The sequence below is a fragment of the Phodopus roborovskii genome, unplaced genomic scaffold (genome assembly GCF_943737965.1).
Source record: "Phodopus roborovskii unplaced genomic scaffold, PHOROB, whole genome shotgun sequence".
NCBI lineage: Eukaryota > Metazoa > Chordata > Mammalia > Rodentia > Cricetidae > Phodopus > Phodopus roborovskii.
This window is the reverse complement of record NW_026126525.1, coordinates 35,878,826-35,894,557: the sequence shown is the minus strand read 5'-3', so window position 1 is coordinate 35,894,557 and position 15,732 is coordinate 35,878,826. Positions and strand designations below refer to the sequence as shown.

General features: G+C 40.5%; 1 protein-coding gene across 2 annotated transcripts in view; it reads right to left on the bottom strand.

Moving 5' to 3' along the window:
• Rfc1 (replication factor C subunit 1) overlaps positions 1 to 15,732 on the bottom strand; it is a 66,988-nt gene that overhangs the window by 39,441 nt on the left and 11,815 nt on the right. For both annotated transcript variants that reach the window (XM_051198410.1, XM_051198411.1), the window contains exons 2-4: positions 9,139 to 9,267; positions 6,949 to 7,024; positions 5,970 to 6,092 (exon numbers count right to left, since the gene is read on the bottom strand). In XM_051198410.1, the coding sequence (XP_051054367.1) occupies positions 5,970 to 6,092; positions 6,949 to 7,024; positions 9,139 to 9,267 (328 nt within the window). The remainder of the gene's footprint in view (positions 1 to 5,969; positions 6,093 to 6,948; positions 7,025 to 9,138; positions 9,268 to 15,732) is intronic.

The window sequence follows — 15,732 nt, the reverse complement described above, 5'->3', positions numbered from 1 at the left end:
ACCTGGTAGGAGAGAACTAACTCCCTCACACTGTGTTCTAACCTCCAGTCATTCACTGAGGCACATGCACCCATACATGTGGGATACATTTTGTCTACCCTGGAAAAGAGAAGCTCTGTTCTACCATATGCTCTACACCGTGATGTTCTGCCTATAGATGGGACCAGAGAGATGGCTCAGTGGTTAAGAGCACTTGTTTTCTTAAAGAACCCAGGGTTCCATTCCCAGCATCTTCACAGTAGCTCACAATGAGCTGTAACTCCAGTTCCAAGGGTTCCTATGACCTCGTCCAGCCTTTTAGACACTGCATACACGTGATCCACACACATATATATAAACAGGCAAACACACACAGAAAATAACAATAAGTATTTTTAAAAGAAAAAAACTATAGAGAATTACTCTTTTATGAAATTAAAAACCAAGTACTTTGTCACAGTGATAGAAATCTACTGTAATACTCTGTTACAGGCACATCTTGTCATCTTGCCTTGATGAAACAAAAAACAAAACCCTCAAGAAAGAACAACTCTATCTCTATACCAACTAGCTGTCTTTAAAGACCCTTTAGCTTTTAGTATTTCAAAGACTTCACCAACATACTATATAGAAAGAAGGCAATTATAGGTTATGTGACCAGGTGTGGAGCCTTGTAGTTTAGGAAACTAAACCAAGAGTAATAATTTATTTCAGTGAGTTCTAGACCAGCTTGGGCTACACAGTGAGATAGCTGTCTCAGAAAAAAACAACAAAAAGAATACAACAAAGTAACTTGCTTCCTACAAAGATACAATCATTTCACAGGTTTTGCTGAGCCATCCTCAGGTAAAATAAATACTTTGCAATCCTACACATTGTGCAGAAGTGAGGCATTCCTCTTGTTTTCCAATAAGCCTGATTTGTTTCTGTCTTTGTCAGATGCCAAATGCAAGCTGTTCTCTCATCCCCAAAATCTGTAATAAAATACTGGTAAACAGATCTAAATCAGACTTCTGACAACTACTTGAAAATCATAGGCAATACAACACTTAAAATTTCCCTCCAGGATATTTGTCTCCTTGTAAAAACACCATTTATTTTTATTTATGGACAGCATAATCTCAAATGTGCTAACAATAACCACGGAAACTAGCATTTTCCAACACAGAGCAGAGGAATTACCTAGGAGAGGAGATTGCTCGGTCACTCTGAGTTAGACATGTTCATTTATTTAGAAGGCTAACGGGTGAAAAAGAAAGGAATAATGTGAAGGTCTATAATAAAATCTATTTACAAACCAAGTAGGAAAAACAAATCTAATTGTGGAGCTCCTGATGCTGAGAGTTTGGCCTCTGCAAATGGATTTGAGCACCCTAATGCTATGAATGTCTTGCCTTTGGTCTGGAACATACCAAAATCCAATTAACAGGTAGATTTCATTAGCAACAAGTGAACCTCTAAGTAGGGAAGCTGGTATGCAAACCTCAGTGCAGATATGGAGTGCCTTTTCAATACTTCTCACTGCCGCCGCCGCCTTGGTTTGGAAGGACAGAGAAAGCTGCGTTGTTAGGCTTTCAAAAAACTCATGGTTAATGAAATTAATGAAGAGGCAGCAAACTCCCTATCTCCGCTCATTCATGTGGTTAATTAGTCTCTGCATAAACCAGGCAGTGGTGGCGCACATCTTTAGTCCCAGCACTCAGGAGGCAGAGGCTGGTGGATATCTGTGAGTTCGAGACCAGCCTGGTCTACAAGAGCTAGTTTCAGGACAGCCTCTAAAACCAGAGAAACCCTGTCTCAGAAAAAAAAAAAAAAAAAAAAAAATCAGTCTCTGCATATAAGCAGAAACACAAGACTGATCAAGAAGCCAGGAGCTTTGTGATTTGTTGCCAATAAATCCTTTCAGAATCAAAATGGGTCAGTTAACTGTTTTTCCTTTTTATGTGTGCTAAGAAATCACACCCAAGACTGAGCATCCTGTTGGGAGAGGTGGCAGAGTAAGGTTAAGACATTAAATAATGAGAAAGCAGGTGGCATAAACGTACACCCATATAAGTACATGTGTGCTTAGACACAAGCCTTTCAAGGCAGAAGGATCAGAGGAAGAAGTGGAACATTCACTGAGGTGACTTAGCATAGTGTTACTCTAAATACTTCACTTAGTGTCTTTTATACCAAGTCCTAACATTAATTCTCAACAAATACAATAGACAGTTCTCTCACTTCAGAGACATTTTCTAACACAACCATTCCACACTTCCCTGGCATCATCTGTAAGAAGCTCACAGATAGAAAAATATACTTGTTGCCTCATACACAAAATTACCTAACTAAGATTAAGCAAAAAAAAAAAAAAAAAAAAAAAAAAAAAAATACCAGGCTAGAGAGTCAGCTCATCAATTAAGAGGAACAGCTATTCTTCCAAAGGACCCATGTTCAAGTCTCAGCACCCACACGGCAGTTCACAACTGTCTGTACCTCCTGTTCCAGGGGATCCAACACCCTTACATAGACATACATGCAGGCAAAAAAACATCAATTACAGAAAATTAAAATAAATAAATTATTTTAAAAAGAAATTATACCAATCCCTAATATTTTCTGCTTTGGTCACTGACATGTACATAGCACCCAAGAAAATATACCATCTTCATTTTTCCCCAATTAATACCCATCACATAAATACAACTTCCAAAGCACTGCCTCCAGAAACTTTCTAAAATTAGCAATAAACAATTCTACAAGAAAAAAAAAAAGAAAAAGAAAAAGAAAAAACCCTAATTTCTTCCATCAAACAATAGCTCCTAGTGAAATAGCATATGAGCTAACCTTTGGTAAACAAACTCAAGGCCTCTCATTTCACTAAAAGCTAACTAAAGTAAACACACTTATCCAGTACAAACATTTGGGTTTTTGCCAACTGAGAAAATTTTACTGGTCAATGGTTAGCTATGAATATATTTTCTAGAACTTGGGAAATTAATGTGCTTAAACATTTCTTAAAATGTCAATATGTACTAGAAAACAGATTTAATCAAAATGATGAAAATTATATCTTGAAGCTCAACAGTAAATCTGGTGGCATAAGACTATAAGCAAAACTACTTGAATATGCACGCAAGTTCTCCAGTCCTTCTCATGCTGTTTAGAAAGCATGACATAGAGCTAAAGAGATGCAACGATGGCTCAGAGGTCATGACATGATACCTTGCAGAGGACCTGAGTTTGGTTTCCAGCAACTACAAAAGGCAGTTCACAACTGCCTGTAACTCTAGCTCCAAGTTATCCACACCTTCTTCTGACTTCTGAGGGTACCAGTACTCATATGCACATAGCCCCACACAGACCACGAACATACACATAATTAAAAATAAAACCAATCTACTACTTAACAAAAATAAAATGTGGGCCATTTATATAATTTTAAAATAGCCATGTTTTAAAAGACTGGGTACTGTAGCTCAGTACTACTATAGCATGCTCAGAGCCCTGGGTTTCATTTTCATTCCTAGCACCTCAAAAAAAAAAAAGTAAAAACAAATCAAATTAATTTTATTAATGCCTTTTTGGGCTTTGTTTTGGGGGGTTTGTCCTGTTTTAGTTTTATTGTTTTTCACACAGACTCTCACTATATAATCTTGGTTGGTCTGGAACTCACTGTGTAGACTCAGACAGATCCACCCACCTCTACATCCCAAATGCTGATACTTAAGGCTTGTGGCACCATGACCAGAAGCAGTGGTTTCAACCCTACAACCAAGAAAACAGAGTATGGTAGTGCATACCTGAAATCTCAATGCTGGGAAGATGAAAGCAGGGAGATCAGAATCAAGATCACCCTTGGCTACAAAGCTAACCCGGTAGCTAATTTCTACTGTCAATTTGATGAAGACCTGCCCACTGTGAGCAAGACAAATTCTGGGGCCATGATTGCACTAAGCAAGCTGAGCTAGCATTCATCCCTCCCTGCTTCCTGAGTGTGGATGCCATGTAACCAGCTGCCTCAAGTTCCTGTTCCTGTGACTTCCTCACTGTGTCACCCCAAACTGTGAACAAAATAAGCCCTTTCTCCCTTAAATGGTCAGAGTATTTTATCACAGCAACAAAAATGTAATTAAGAAAATGGATACACTGTACCCCCAAAATCTTAGCTAAGACAAAAACAATACTTACTTTTACATACATAAACCATGGGCCGAATGGAACAAGTATTGAGTCAGATGTGGTAGCACACAGCTGTAATCCCAGTATTTGGGAGGCTGAGGGCTGAGGTAGGAGGATTGCTCTAAATTCAAGATAGTCAGGGTTATACATATCTCAAAAAAGAAAAAAAAAAAAAAAAAAAAAGATGAAGGGGGAGAGGAGATTGTCTGATGATCATAAAAATCTCATGTAAGACACCAACCATCTCTTCAGAAGGTTGTATTAAAGATGATTCTAGTAAAAGGAGACCCTGCGAGTAGAGTCCCAACTGAGCCCTTTGTGTACTTCAATCAGAAAGTGAGGACAGTCCTGGTCCACTTAAAGGCCACAACTATCTGCACTGACATTTTCAGAGTACTACTGGAAAGCTTGAGTACACCATCTGCAGTTACATAGTAGACCTATTACCATGCTATTTTCTTAAGCCTCCCACACATTCAAAATGTCCCAAAGGTAAAAGGGACCTCTTAAATATTGTGCAATGTGCCTAAGCAGACATTCAGCAACAAAGCAAAAAGGTTAAAAATGACAATCTGTCCCTGTTGTAAGAAACACATCAGTCCTGGCCCAGTTTGAGACCCATACCGTGAGAAGGAGCTCATCCCTAAGGGCCAGGACCCAGAGGAGTGATAGCCCAGAGATCTAGGATAGAACCAAACACAAAAAAAGTCCATGAAATTCCTAATGATATTCTGCTATATTCATAGATTGGTGCCTAGCCCAACTGTCATCAGAGAAGCTTCACCCAGCAACTGATGGAAACAAATGCACAGGCCCACATCCTAACATTAAGCAGAGTCCAGAAGACGGAGAGGAAGGATTATCGGAGCCAGTGAGGTCAAGGGCACCACAAGAAAACCCACAGATATAAGGGCTCACAGATTGAACTGACAACCAGAGAGCCTGAATAGGACCAACCTAAATCCTCTGCATGTGCAACTTGGTCTTCTTGTGGGACTCTTAACAGTGGGAGCAGAGCCCGTCTGACTCTGTTTCCTGATTTTGGGACCCTTTCCTTCATACTGGATTGCCTTGTGCTCAACTTTAATAGAAGAGGAAGTGCAAGTCTCACTGCAACTTGATGTACCATGGGAAGCCTGCCTTTTTTCCCAAAGAGGAAGAATGGATGAGGTAGGTGGGATGGGGAGAGGGACTGGGAAGAGAGGAGAGAGGGGAATCTTTGGTCAGAATGTAAAAAATACATGAAAAGAAACATCAGTCTATGAAAAATGTTTCAAAAATAGTTCAGATGAGGGAGAGATGCTCAGCAGTTAAGAGGACTGGCTACTGCCAGGCAATGGTGGCACACACCTTTGGTCCCAGCACTCGGGGGCAGAGGCAGGCAGCCCTCTGGGTTTGAGGCCAGTCTGGTCTACAGTGTGAGTTCCAGGACAGCCAAGGCTACAAAGAGAAACCTTGTCTTGAAAACACAAAAATAGGACAAGAGTTTGGTTCCCAGCACCCATATGGAGGCTCACAGCTGTCTGTTAACTCCAGTTCCATGGGATCTAACACTCGTGTGGACTCCACAAGCACAGACATATATGCAGACAAATACACACAAAACAAAATTCTTTCTTAATTCGCCTGGGGGTTGGGGATTTAGCTGCGATGGGTTATTGCCTAGCAAGTGCAAAGGCTCTGGGTCAGTCCTCAACTCAGAGAAGAAAATGAAATAAAAGACACATGATGGCAAAGTGTTTACCTAGCCAAAGATGATGATGATGATACCCTTCTTCTGATAGATACAACTCAAAAAGCCAAAAGGAATACATTTGGTACCTTACCTGTCTCAGAAACATAAGTAACAGGATCCTTCCGAGAAATTTTACCAGGTTTAGAAGACAGTGGCAGTTTCTCTGGTTTCTTTTTAGCATTTTTTACCTGCACTGTCTCTTCTGATTCTGAATCTACAAAAGAAAAATTAAAACCATGTAAGGAAATATCTTTTTTTTTTTTTTTTTTTTTTTTTTTTTTCCTTTCCTGATTTTTCAAGACAGGCTTTCTCTCTGTAACAGTCCTGGCTGTCCCAGAACTCTCTCTATAGACCAGGCTGGCCCTCAACTTACAGAGATCAGCCTGCCTCTCCCTCCCAAGTACTGGGATTAAAGATGTACACCATCACTGCCAGCAAGTGTATTTTTTAAGTGGTCATTATGAACCAAACACCAAGGAGCATCTCTTGATGAATTTTTACATTACTTTTATCCAGTAATAAACTCATGCATTAGATTCCTATTGCTATTTTAACAATCGCCACAAACCAAGAGCTTAAAAACATGGGCTGGGGAACATGGTTTCTCTTGTTGTCAAGGCCGATGACCCAAGTTCAGTCTCCAGGTCCCACATAGTAGAAGGAGAAAGGCAACTCTCCCAAATTACCTGTCCTCCACATGCACAATGCAACACACACCCACACACATTGCTTCCCCCCCCAAAAAAAAAAACCCACAAATATATCATCTTTAACAATTCTGGGAAAATTCTGATACAGGTCTCATGAGGACATCATCAGGGACACGGTTCTTTCCAGTTCCCTAAGAAAGAATCATTTCTTTTGCTAGTGGCTGCCATCAATACCCAGCTTTTAACCTTCTCCCATCTTCAAAGCCAAGAAACTGGGCATGGTGGTCCTTGGCCAAGGTGACTCAAAGTTCAGGGTTGTCTGGGATGCAAGTTAAAGGCCAGCACAGGCAACCAAAGGAAAACAGAGTTACCTGGAAAATAAAAGACTTTTAAGCCTTTCAAGGTTCTCAGAAAAATTACCTGAATCATAGATGATCCTCTTTTTCTTGCTGTGTTGCTTTGGTTTGGAGGCATCTTCTTTACAAGAATTATTAACCTGTAGACAGCAGTACGATTAGAACAAAGGAAGCCCATACAACTAAGCCTATCATTCTCATTACACTCAGGCTTCGTGGCTGTCAATGGAGGTAGAAGAAACATCTGTTGGTATCCAGAGACATTGCTTATCATAAAGTGGGAGACAAAGGTTTCTTATGACATCTAGTACACAAGGGTGCTACTAACATCATCCAATACAATGTGATCTAGCCCAAATGTCGAAATGTTTTCTCTTTTGGTGGCCTCTAGTCTATTAGAGTAGTAGACCCATGTGCTCAGCTATTCTGCTCCTCCAGCCTTACACCTGGATTGGAACTCTATCACAAGCTCTCCTGGGTCTCCAACTTATGAGCTGCAAACCTTGTCAGCTTCTACAACCAAAAAATTAGTCCAGTGATGGCTCATGAAAAAGAACAGAACTACAGGGAAGTTCCCTTGTCTCTGAAAACATGTACAGCATCATGAACAGCATGCTGAAAAATGTTTAAATTGGGAGTCTAGAGGGGCTGGAGAGATGGCTCAGAGCTTAAGAGCACTGGTTGCTCTTACAGAGGTCCTGAGTTCAATTCCCAGCAACCATGTGGTGGCTCAAAACCAACTGTAATGAGATCCGGTGCCCTCTTCTGGTGTGCAGGCATATACACAGACAGAACACTGTATACATAATAAATAAATAAATAAATATTTAAAAGAAAATTTGGGAGTCTAGTTCAGTGACAGAAGTAGCTTGTCTAACTTACACAAGAAGAAAAATAAAAGTTAAAGTCTAACCTACTGAGTTCTTTGACAGGAAAAGTAACAAGCTTTTGAACATGTAGGTAAAGAATTGGTTGGGGCTGAGCAGGGCTGAAGCAGGCCTTTAATCCCAGCACTCACAAGACAGGAGCAGGTGGATCTCTGTCTGAATTCAAAGCCAATCTGGTCTACAGAATGAGTTCCAGGACAACCAGGGCTACACAGAGGGGAAAAAATTTTTTTTTGGTTGTGTGCAGCCAAGACTACACAATGAGACCCTGTCTCAAAGACAGAGAGACAGAGAGAGGAGAAAGACCAAATCTGTTGTGGGACTGGAGATGGTTCAGCAATTTGGAACACCTGTTGCTCTTGCAGAGGACCGGGTTCAACTTCACCACCTGAATGGTGGCTCACAATCATCTCTAACTCCAATTCCAAGGAACCCAGAGTCCTCTTCTAGCCTCTGTAGGCACCAGGCACAAAAGTGGCACACACATATATATTCAGATAAAACACTCTTACATATAAAATATGTACATACAGACAAAACCACTTTTAGAAAAGTAACTTGGTTGTACTCTAGTGCTCTATGAAAAATAAGAAATTTCAGTATTGAGCTACAGAGATTCTGAAACAGAATGCTGACGGTATAGATTGAGTTCTGACAACTCAGGGTAAAATTGATAAACTAAAGAAAGGTGAAATACACAAGAAAACCCACAGAATCAACTAACCTGGGCCAAGAGGGGCTCACAGAGACTGAACTTTAATCCCAGCATTCAGAAGGCATAGGTAGGTGGATCTCTGTCTGAATTCAAGGCCAGCTTGGTCTACAGAATGAATTTCAGGATAGCCAGGACTACATAGACAAATGTATGAAGAAAAAAAAAAAAAAAAAGCAAAGGTTTTGTTTTTGTTTGGTTTTTGTTGTTGTTGTTGTTATTGCTACTGTTGTTTTTAATGAGTGTAGATGTTCTGCCAGCATACTATCCTGTACACCATGTGCATGCCTGGTGCCCATGGAGGCCAGAAGGCTTCAAACTCCCTGTAAGTGGAGTTACAACAGTTGTAAGCCACCATGTTGGTGCTAGAAATGGAACCTGGGTCCTCTGAAAGAATAGCCACTGTTCTTGACCGCTGAGCCACCTCTAAAGCTCAAAATGCAAAGTTTTAACTAAAAGGAGAAAGAAAGGGAAAGGGGACAACAGGATCGAACACAATAAGCTATACTACCTAGATATATTAATCTTATTACTTTCTTCTCTTCTGTTAACTGCACTGAAATCTCTTAATTCTTCAACACTCCCAACATAACAAAGTTAAGAACCAAGCTTCCTGGATACCTCACACAATACAAACTTGGACATGGAAACTGACCTTGACTTCCTTCACTCCCTTCTTTCCTCTGACAGTTCCCTCTGAAGGTTTTATTTTCTCATTCTTCTTTGCCGTCTCACTCACAGGCTTTTTTCCACTTGATATAACCCCAAAGAATTTCCGAATGTCCTAAAAACAGAAGAGGAAACATGTAAATATTAAACACAGAACATTCTAATGTCAGGACAACTTTAATCAAGGTCATCTGTATTCAGCAGCACCCTTTTTACAAATAAAAGCAACCTCATAAAATTACCTGAATTAAAATTAAATTTTCTAATGTAAAGTAGTATTAATCCTCAGGATGCTCCAAAAATAAGGCAAAAATAAACAAGTGAAACTTTTGATAAAGGGGCTGGAGAAATGGATGAATGGTTAAAGCACTTACTGCTCTTGCAAGGACCTGGGCTCAGTTCCCATCTCCCACATTACACAGCTCACAGCCACCTATCTCAGAGTCAGAGGGCCTTTGGCCTCTGTAGGCACCTGCATGCATGTGGTGCACATAATCTCACACAGACACACATAGCCATAAATAAAAAGAGCAAACCACTTTTAAAGAATTGTTTTTGAGGAGCTGGGCATGATGGCACATGCCTTTAATCCTAGCACTTGAGAAGCAGAGGCAGTTGGGTCTCTGAGTTTGAAGCCAGCCTGGTCTACAAAATGAGTTCCAGGACAGCCAGGACTGTTAAAACAGAGAAACCCTGCCTCAAAAAAAAAAAAAATATATATATATATATATATATGTATATATATATACATATATATATATATAGTTAGTTAGTTAGTTAGTTTTTGGCAATAACAGCACAGTTATGAAGAGGCAGTTATCAGGTAGTGACTGAAAATGCACGCACATACACAAATCCCATCATCCCAGGCAGCTGAGAAGACACAGTTCAGCACCACCCACAGCCACTTCAATATGAGAAAACAACTCCCACAACCCAGTTCGTTGAAAAGATTTTTCTCTATATGATTCATTTCAAACTTTAAAGACAAAGAAGAAAAAAAACTGGTGCCTACTATAATATACTATTTCATTACTTGACCCTGGCTTAACTACAGAATTCAGACTAGTCATACAAAGACTTTACAATACAATTAAGAACTAAAAGCACTCAGTTTTCTTCACATATGTGTTTTCCTTGCCTTTCTTTTTTGTTTTGTTTTTGTTTGGAGACAAGGTCTCACTATGTACCTCCAGCTCTCCAGGAACTCACCATGGAGGCCAGTCTAGCCTCCAACTCCTAAGAGATCCACCTGCCTCTGTCCTCACCCCCCAGTGCTGGAGCTGCAGGTGTGAACCATTTATTTTTTGAAGAAACTACTGTAGAGAGGAAAGTGAACAGAACAGACCTTAGACCCAAGAAGGCTTGGTCTGAATCTGCTCCAGTGCATTCTACTTGTGTGATCCTTGACAACGCATTAGCATCTCAATATGTTTTCAGATAAGTGAAATGGAATTCATTATACCTACCCTTTATAAAGCTTCAACCAGCATCTATTATAATTTTGGATCAGCAAAAAGCTTCTCCACTTCATTTTTGATTATTCACTCAAATCACTGAAACACCCTCATTTATAAACTGTTTATAAGCAAAGGTATAGGATTTCATATCTTCATTTGCATATCTCCTGTTACACACAAAGTTCCAATTCACTAATTAAATCTAAGTTGCAAAAATCTTGCTGCCAGGCTGGCAACATGTGCCTGTACCAGGAGGTAGTAGCTGGAGCATCAGGAGTTCAAGACCAGTCTTAGCTACACAGCAAGTTTCAGACTACTCTAGTATACGAGTCTCTGTCTCAAAAATAAACAAAATAAATATATAAACAAGGAGCCAATATGATGGCTCAGCAAGTAAAACTGAGCTCAGTCTCTGGAACCCATGTAAAGATGGGAGGAGAGAACTTACTCCTGAAGTTGTCCTCTGACCTCCACATGTGTGTGGCATATGTGAACCCACACAAACCTCTCTCTCTCTCTCTCTCTCTTACACACACACTTACACACACACACAAACACACACACATGAATAAGATTTAAAAGTAAGTGTATAAAACACAGCATATTGAATGGGTATGTTGGCTATAAAACTCAAGACATTTGTGTCAAGTGGTGAAGAATAAGACAATAAAGAAAGCCACAGTCATATGTATAATTTGCCAAGAACTGAGCTTGAGGCTGACTATGTTATTGCTTTTGGAGGAAATGACAGTTTCTCATAAGTCTCACTTTTTAGAATTATACAGTGATTCTTCAAACAGTGGGGACTAAACACATACAAAGGAAAGAAGAAAAGGACAAAGATAATGCTGGTACTCCACAGAAACGGCAAAACTCTTGAGTTAATGACTGGGGAACAAGCAAGATAGCTCAAAGGGTAAAGGCACCTGCTGTCAGCCTAAAGGCCTGAGTTCGATTCTTGGAGCCTACATGGTGAAAGGAGAGAACCAACTCCAAGCTGTCCTCTGACTTCCACACCTAAACCATGGCACACACATAAACACACAAAAAGAAACAAAATGCAAAAACATTATATTAAAGTCCTGGTTTTCAACCTGTTTTTTACACCACAGACTAAAGAAAATAAAATATTCAGCAAATGAAGCAACTAGTAGCACTATGCACTGATGTGCACGCAGGAAAGCCTGTGCTGTGCTGCTCCGCTACCCGTCTCCCCAAGCAGCTAAGGCAGCTCACATTCCATCATTCTCCTTACTCTACCTACTCCTCAATCCCCACACTGACTGCAGCGGCACAAAGGTGAAGAAAACACAGCATCTGACCTATCTCAATATATACTAAAACTTGACAATTTGCAGCACCAGAATGGAAGCTATTCAATTCACATCACCTTTATAAGACTACCTCCACTTAAGCATAAACACATAAGGTAAGCAACTTGGCTAATTAATTTTAGAGGTTAAAAATAGCAGTACAGGCAGAGTAACACCAAATAAAGGGTCAAACCCCTCTCAGCTGCCAGTGAGAGTTCTGCTGAGTAGTGAGTAAAACAATATGAACTACTGCTTTTTCTATGTTTATTTAGTCTGAATGCATGTATGTACATGGGCACACATCTGTGCAGTTCAGAGGACAACTTCCAATGGTTAGTCCTCTCCTTCTACCACATGGGTATGGGGAATCAAACTCATTAATTAATCTAGCCAACCCAGGAAAAAGACATTACTTTTTAGATTTACTCTTATGATTTTGACAGTGGCAACATCTATGCAGACTATTATGATGTTCAAGCATCCATAAAGCAGCCTGGCCAGGCATGGGGCTGCTTCCCCGTAGTCTCACTCAGAAGACTGAGGCAAAAGAACTGTGGTGAGTGCCAGGACAGCCACTATGACAGTTGTCTTTGTCTTAAAAACAGAAAGTTGGGGGCTAGAGAGATGGATCAGCAGTTAACAGCACTGGCTGCTCTTACAGAGAACTCAGGTTCAATTCCCAGTACCCACATGACAGCTCATAAACTGTCTGTAACTTCCGTTCAGAGGATTTAACATTCTCACAAAGACATACATACATGCAGGCAAAACACCAATGCATATAAAATAATAAAATAAAATAAAAACAGAAAGCTGGGGCTGCAAGTCTGAACTATGTGAGCCTCTACCTCAATTAACTTAAAAAAAAAAATTGACTACAGAAAAAAGAAACAAAAGGTATCAAAAGTAAAAATATCTACAATGTAAGTAATATATAAATGGGCTTCTACAAATCAACAAAAGACAACCAAAGAGAAAACTGAATAAAAACTAACAGTAGGCAAATTATAAAAGGAATGCAAATATAAAGGGGGCTGGAGAGATGGCTCACTGGTTAAGAGCACTGGCTGTTCTTCCAGAGGTCCTGAGTTCAATTCACAATGAGATCTGGTGCCCTCTTCTGGACTTCAGGCAGACATGCAGGCAGAACATTATGCTTTTTTTTTTTTTAAGGGGGGGGAATTCAAGCAAGACAAAACAGGCAAAAACTCACAAAAATTAAGTATTAGCAGTGATAACTAAAAATAAGATAACCAAAAATAATTAACTTTGTGATATATTACTTACAGCAACTGGACATAGATTTATGTCTTTTGGTAAGCCTGTGAGGTAAATAGTTAAATGGGGCAAATAAAATTAGAACATATTCCCACCTTATCTGAGGAAGTAGAATGGATAAGACAAACACAAGGTCTTGACAAATTTGACACTTCGTAAAACGTCACTTTGAATGAGTTACTTCCTTTTTCTGTCCCTTAGTTTATTCATGATGCCACTTGTCTCACAAGATCCTTCTGCCAACTGCAGGTGGCACACCTAAAACCTCTGAAATTGAAATCTAGTCTTCCATTTCTAAATTCCTATTCTTCCTTCAACTTGACCCTGACTACCTACTCTCCACAACTCTAAAGACTGTGTAAAAACAGACATACCCTACCATTAGCAACCTTCCCCTAGACCCATCTGATACTTATAGGAAGGTGCGGTGTCAAGGAGATAAGATGCAAAGTGAGCACCCTTTTGAGAAAAATGTTCTTAGTAGTATCTAAAGACTTAAACACATAAGGCTATGCGAATTCAGGAACAACCTGGCACCGGACCTCAGGGATAACACATAAACTGGGCCTTTCATCAAAATTTAAGCTTGGAAATTACTTCTATTACTTCTGTGGGTTCTACCCAAAAAGCTTGGACATTCTAGATAAGCAGGGAATGAATATTCAATAAGCACATGAGTGATTAGTGTCCATCACACATGAACTCAGAGACCCCTTTATGTAGTGAAAATGGCATTAAATTTGCTTTTACAACACTTTGGGCCACAGTCTCCTCAACCAGGCCCTGTGTCTCTCACCTTCTCCCAAACACAGACAGCAACCAAAGTAGCCAATATGCAACAAAACAAACAAGCCCACTTCAGGCCTTCATGAAAATGTGCAAGCAGCATCTAAGCTCTCTGCAAATGCACTAAGTGTACAATGATGCTGATGCCAGGGTAAAGGACTACCTGCTGGTAATAATGTTAAATGAGAGGACATTTCAAGGAAGAAACAATAACAAGGAAAGGAAAAAAGAAAACAAACCCATCTCCAGCAAAGTGAATAGACAGAAAAGTTCCTCATGAAATGGAAAGATGGCTGGCTGTGGTGGCACACAGCTTTAATCATTCAGGGCCAACCTGATCTATGCAGTTATAGGACAGCCAGAGTTACATACTAGAAACCCTGTCTCAAAAGAGAGGGAGGGAAGGAAGGAAGGAGGAAGGTATAGAAAGGGAGGGAGGGATGGAAAGGGAAATAAGGGGAGAGAAGGGAAAGGAAGATGAAACTACGCATGGGAATGTGCAACTGTAATCCCTAGCACTCTGACGCTGGGCCACAGGAGGATCATAAATTCAGGGTCAGAATTGGCTATCAAAGCAATTCAAGGCTAGCTCAGACTATATGAGACAGGTACACAACACCCATAGAAATGGAAAATGTTAGCTGGGTGTTGGTGGTGCACGCCTTTAGTCCCAGGCAGAGGCCAAACTGGTCTACAGAGCTAGTTCCAGGACAGGCTCCAAAACAATACAGAGAAACCCTGTCTCAAAAAAAAACGGGGAAAAAAAAGAAATGGAAAATGTTGAGATAAGCAAGAGGATGGATCAGGCAAGTGAAAAGGAACTGTCATGGTAACCCTAAAAGTGGTAACTACAGACACCACAGCCTTCTTCACAGGTACCATCAAGCTAAATCCCCACTTGGCCATTCTGTATCCTAAGAGAATCACTGCCCTCACCAAATACCTTCTAAGACAGAGACAGCCACTGAAACAAATCCTGATTCACTCAGCCTTACAAGTGGGAATGAAAGTTCACACACTTCCGAGCCACTAGGAAGCAGTAGGCGACAATCTCACCCTGGTCTGTGATGAGGACACTAGGGCACAACTAGACATTCACAGCTGGAGGCCCTGGAGGGAGGACTCAGTGGTTAAAGTGTACAGTGTTGCTCTTGCAAAGGATCTCAATTCAACTCCCAGTGCTCACAACCACCTGCAACTCTAGCTCCCGGGAATCAGGTGCCCTCTTCTGACCTGATCAGGCACCTAAACACACAAGCACATAACCACACAGAGCTACACACTCATACACAATATAGAAATAATAAATCTAAAAACAAAAAGAGAGAAACTCAAGGGTGGGCCCAGAACACTGTAGAACATTAGTGAAAGAATGAGTAAAAGTGTAAAGCAGCGGGCTGGAGAGATGGCTCAGAGGTTAAGAGCACTGGCTGCTCTTCCAGAGGTCCTGAGTTCAATCCCCAGCAACCACATGGTGGCTCACAACCATCTATAATAGGATTCAGTGGCCTCTTCCGTCGTGCAGGTGTACATGCAAGTGCAACATTCATATACATAGAATAAACAAACAAATAAATCTTTTTTAAAAAGTGTAAAGCAGGGTCAAAACAGAACAGGACTGGTTAAAAAGAGTGGTGTTCCAAACAGGGTGCTCCAAACAGGTGCTGCACAGCATTTCAGGAGTAATTCGTTTCAGTTTCCTGGAGGAGTGCCTGGAATGGGAAGGGCATGCATGCCTGGAAA